We start from the raw sequence: 5,152 nt of genomic DNA on the forward strand, positions 1-5,152 counted from the left end.
TCACCTGACGCTGCTATTTCTTCACGAGTCCTTCATTCCCCGAATTTTGCAGGCTGTCCAAGAACAAACTGCAATTTTCTTGGTCCTTCACCATTTAGCACCTATCCCCGCTGCCTTGCTGGGAACCGCTTGATGCCGGTGAGCGTTTTCGGCGCCTGTTCCCCCCTCTTATCTCAGAGGAGAAATCTGAACTTAAGGCACCTAATTATGATGGTGAATGTAGATGCAAACACACCCAGCGGCCTCCATCACCCTCCCCGCGCCTGGAGGATGGGGAGACCGGCTCGATCTGGGCTCCGCGGGAGGAGAAGTGGCAGCAGACGGGGACGGCACCGTCCCCCTCCCAGTGCTCCTGACGCTCCCCACCAGCCGGCTGCAAACTCTTGACCCGACGCACGTTTTGCTGCCGGTGCTTATCGGCGCGGTGTCTCGGCAAGCTCCGCCGCTTTGTACCCCGGCGGGATTTCATGATCTTACCGCCTTATATGGCAAAACTATTCTTTTTCTAGCTTGGCATTGTTTATAGCCCAGTTGAAAATATTTAGACTCTGGCTGAGTTCTACAATTATCTTGTAACCTACAGGGCATGTAATTACTGTTAGTTAATGTGCAATTATCTGCATCCTGTAAAATAAAGGGTTGCTGGCGATGAGGCAGCGTTCACGGCCCTTCTTGTTGTTTTCTACAATAACACTAAAAGCGAACCTGTCAAATTCCACTTTAAAATAAACATTTTTTTCCCCCGGTAAATTCTATTTGGCAAATATTGCTAAACTGGGGTTGGGGTTTTTTTCCCCCTTCTCTCTTCCCCCCCCAAAGGGGCCAGGAGGCAGCTGCAAGTCTGTGCCGCTTTCCAGAGCCTGTCTTTGATGGGGATTTAATGGCTGACAGCCCATTGACGGGAGCACGGACCCGATTCCCCGCTGCCCTGCCCGGCCGCAGGGTCAGTTGTAAAATCCCACCAGATCCAACCTGCTTTGGATGGAGAAAATTGAATGGCGGAAGGTAAGGGCCCGGCTCGCCTGTGAGGGAAATGCCAGCGGGGGTTTTTTTAATGCTTTGAGAAACTGCTGGGCTGCAACCCCGGATGATCTGCATGGCCGAGGTGCCCGGTCCCACCGCAAGCCTTGCAGCCGCGCCGGGACGGTCCAGCCACCCCATTCATTTTTTCCTGAGGTTTTCACGATTTTGGCTGGTTTTGATGGAGCCGCTGCGTCGGTGCGCCGGCGGGGAGGGATTCGGGCTCCCGTCACGCATCTGGGTGAGAGGATGGCAGGATCGGACCCGCAGTGCTCTGTGTACCTCGCCGAAGGACGGGGACATCAAACGACACTGGGGCTCTGCGAGGGAGAGGGGAGGACGATGGAGCCGGGTGCTCCTTCCACTGCTCGCCACGCCCCAAGGAGGGGATGTGCCGGGCGAAGAGGTGTCACAGGCTGGCGTGGCATGAGTTTGCCCGTCCTTTACTCGCAGCCACCCACTGCGATATCGGCCCCTGGTGTGAGGAAACCTGGCCAGAGCGAGGGGAGGTGGATATCCACCTGCCCGGCCAGGCTGCGTGCTGTTGGGGGTGGATTGGCTGAGGACACTGCCTTGTCCCCACTGCCACCACCAGCCCCAAGCCGCCCTCACCCACCGTGGCTAATTTCCCCTTTGCAGCGCGGCCCTGGGCTGCACCGTATCTCCGTGCCTCAGTTTCCCTATTGCAACACCGGACCAGTCTCGGGAGGGTGAAGGGGACGAGATGGAGCCAAGGGGATGCCGGTGGTCCCTCGGGAGATGGTCAGCCAGCCCGAGCCGCGGGGACGGGGGGCGGGAAGAGGGGTCCATGGGCGAAGGCCGCATAATAAGGATATTTGTTTTGCCTGTTTTGCAGAGTTTCAATGTTCTGACTTGCTCTAAGATGAAGGTATGGAAGTTTGCAGCCATTGCATCGATGCTCCTCAGTTCCATGTTATCCATTTTAGTTTGTAGAGACATGTTCAACGGAAGCCGGAAATACAGCCCCTTGCCTTCCTCGCCGTCTTCCTCACGGGCATCTTCCTCCTCCTCCTCCTCCTCGCTGCCGGCGGCTCCGCGGAGATCCCCACGGGCCCTGCAACGCCACAGCTCGCTGCTCTCCCAGTGTAAGCTGCTGTGCCTCTGCCCCAGGGCCACCGTCCCTCCCGCACCCGCAGGATCCGGCCCCAAAAGCCCAGCGGGGCACGCTTTCGGCTCTCAAGCAAAGCCCGACGCAGCCTGGCGGGTTTATTCCCTGTTTGCTTTCCCCGCCACCCTCTCTTGCTTCTGTGCATCCCCTTTATGAGTGTTTAAAGAGGAGCTTGGGGCGCAGCGGAGAGGGCTTGGGGCGGCGAGCGGGGGGTCCTGCGAAAATGCAGCCGCTGGGCACCAAACCTTGGTGCAAGCACGTCAGCTCTCCACGCAGGGAAACCGAATGCAAACAGCTCATCTTAATGCAAAGAAGCTGCTTTTTTAGCTCCAAATGGCTTTTTTTTAAATTTTTTTTTTTTTATTTCCGCACTATTTTTACAAACGCAAAATGTCAAACAGGAGCTGAAAACGAGGGGGAACGGCTTCGCTCTGCGGGGAGGCAGCGGCTTCCCCCGCAGCGCCGCTCGCCCCGCCGCGCTGGCAGCGTGCTGAAAATCTCCGGCATGTTTGTTTTGATTCCAAACCAGAAGAACTTTTTGGGTTGAAATTTGGAAATCGATGACAAGCTGTCAAATTACGCTTTCCTCTGTCTTTCCTGTGCCTCCCCCAGCGCTGAGCTGGACTAACCCCGGCTTTAGGGTTAGGACAAAGGGACTTGGACGTTGCCAGTGGCAGTCGGGGACAGTTCGCCTGTTGGCTGCCGGCCTAGGGGTCTTGGGGGGCAGCCCTTCCACCCAGGCCATAAGGAAACAGTGCAAATGTTAAATTTATCAGTGTTTCTTCCCAATCCCATTGCAGCTTTCCTGCAGCATCATCTCTTGGTCAGGATCAGGAGGTTTTTCCATTTTTTTTTTTTTTTTGAGCATCAGGGTGATGCCGCCAAGGAGCAGCACTGGCATCTTTAATTCCTGCCGGGACGATCTTTGCAGGCGCTTCGTCCTTTCGATATCCCAACCACGGCGCCAGCGTCCGGCCATGCCAGGGAAGCACGGCTGCCCCGTTCTCCGGCCGCAGCCATCTGGAAACCATGAGCATGGCAGGAGTTAATTGTGGGTCGGTTTTTTTTCCGCCCCCTAAATAGTTGACTTTTAAGCATGCACTTGACGTTGTGCAGCGGAAGGGGCTGCCTGGGACAGCTCCAGGCAGGGGAGAGCTGGTAGGGAGAAAAGAAGAAACTAAGGCAGAAGAGGGAAAGGGGAGGGAGGGGTTTGGGGTTTTTTCACCCTGCCGCCTTCCTGCCCTTGCGGGCTGGGGGTGGCTTGGCCGTGGCCCCCCCCCCTCTGTGCCCACCCTGGGGCTCCCAAGGCCACGGGGATCTCTGGCCTTGGGGTTTGGGTTTTAAAGCCTTCGGGCACCTCGTGCACATCTCAAAGACGGCTTCTGAGGGACCCTGCGGTTCGGCCACACATTGTCGGGCTGGGGAGCTGAATTTTGCAATTTTTGCAATTGCTACCGGGCATGGAGGGAGCTGGGAGCCAGCACTGGGGGACGGCCACCACCTCGGGAGACCTCCATCCTGGGGGACATCCACCTGGCATGGGGGACCTCCATCGTGGGGAACATCCACCTGCCCCAGGGGATCTCCATCCTGGGGGACATCCACCTGGCATGGGGGACCTCCATCGTGGGGAACATCCACCTGCCCCAGGGGATCTCCATCCTGGGGGACATCCACCTGGCATGGGGGACCTCCATCGTGGGGAACATCCACCTGCCCCAGGGGATCTCCATCCTGGGGGACATCCACCTGGCATGGGGGACCTCCATCGTGGGGAACATCCACCTGCCCCAGGGGATCTCCATCCTGGGGGACATCCACCTGGCATGGGGGACCTCCATCGTGGGGAACATCCACCTGCCCCAGGGGATCTCCATCCTGGGGGACATCCACCTGGCATGGGGGACCTCCATCGTGGGGAACATCCACCTGCCCCAGGGGATCTCCATCCTGGGGGACATCCACCTGGCATGGGGGACCTCCATCGTGGGGAACATCCACCTGCCCCAGGGGATCTCCATCCTGGGGGACATCCACCTGGCATGGGGGACCTCCAACCTGGAGGACAGCCACCATCCCCAGGGGACCTTCATCCTGGGGGACATCTACCCGCCGCAAGGGACCTCCATATTAGGGGACATCCACCTGGCCAGGGGGACCTCCATCCTGGGAGACATCCACCCACCCCGAGGGACCTCCGTCCACCTGGCCAGGGGGACATCCACCTGCCCCAGGGGACCGCCACCCGCTCTGGGGAACGTTCACCACCCTGGGGGACACCCGCTAACGTCCGCCCCTTCTGTTGCAGACAGCAGCTTGTTGGAGAGCTACACGGAGGGGGAGATCCGGCAGCTGATCTCGGCGCTGGTGGAGCGTTACAGCCAGGCCATGAACTCGGGCGGCCACGAGCTGCCACTCTTCCCCCAGGCGGGCAGCCGCAGGAAGCGTGCCCGCGCTCGCCACAAACCCTGCGCCCTGAAGGAGCTGGAGGTGAGTGTCAGCGAGCTGGGCCTGGGCTACGAGTCGGACGAGACGGTGCTTTTCCGCTACTGCAGCGGCACCTGCGAGGCGGCCGTCCGGAGCTACGACCTCTCGCTGAAGAGCATGAGGAGCAGGAGGAGGATCAAGAAGGAGAAGGTCCGGGCTCGACCCTGCTGCCGGCCGCTGGCCTACGACGACGACGTCTCCTTCCTGGACGCCTACAACCGCTACTACACCGTCAACGAGCTCTCGGCCAAGGAGTGCGGCTGCGTGTGAAGGGCCGGGGCCCCCCCCCGGGAGGAGCGGGTGGGAGACGTGATGCCCCGGCCCCGAAACCCCGCTGGCCACCAGGCAGAGGGACCAGGGACTGCGGCAGGAGGAGAGGGATGCACCCCAGACCTCTGGCTGGAGGAGGAGAGACTGAGCTGCTGGTGCGTCCCTCGATGTTACCGTCCCACTCGCTACACAGGACTAGAGACGTGGCTGTCCATGCCAGTGGAGGCTGCGGTTGTTGGAGCGGTG

The 5,152-nt window shown here is 59.6% G+C and overlaps 1 protein-coding gene across 1 annotated transcript; it reads left to right on the forward strand.

The window, feature by feature from the left end:
* Positions 1 to 962: 962 nt before the first annotated feature.
* On the forward strand, positions 963 to 4,906 carry NRTN (neurturin). Its single transcript, XM_009281140.2, has 3 exons — positions 963 to 1,005; positions 1,968 to 2,126; positions 4,458 to 4,906. Exons 1-3 carry the CDS (start codon positions 996 to 998, stop codon positions 4,904 to 4,906), a joined length of 618 nt encoding a protein of 205 aa, XP_009279415.2. The 5' UTR covers positions 963 to 995.
* The last annotated feature ends 246 nt before the right edge of the window (positions 4,907 to 5,152 follow it).

This window comes from Aptenodytes forsteri, unplaced genomic scaffold (assembly GCF_000699145.1).
Source record: "Aptenodytes forsteri isolate BGI_AS27 unplaced genomic scaffold, ASM69914v1 Scaffold308, whole genome shotgun sequence".
Lineage (NCBI taxonomy): Eukaryota > Metazoa > Chordata > Aves > Sphenisciformes > Spheniscidae > Aptenodytes > Aptenodytes forsteri.

What these genes read in the sequence shown, in the direction of transcription:
- NRTN (XM_009281140.2), top strand. An exon ending in CAGCTCGCTGCTCTCCCAGT is followed by an intron (nt 2,127 to 4,457) that starts GTAAGCTGCTGT and finishes CTTCTGTTGCAG; the next exon opens with ACAGCAGCTTGTTGGAGAGC.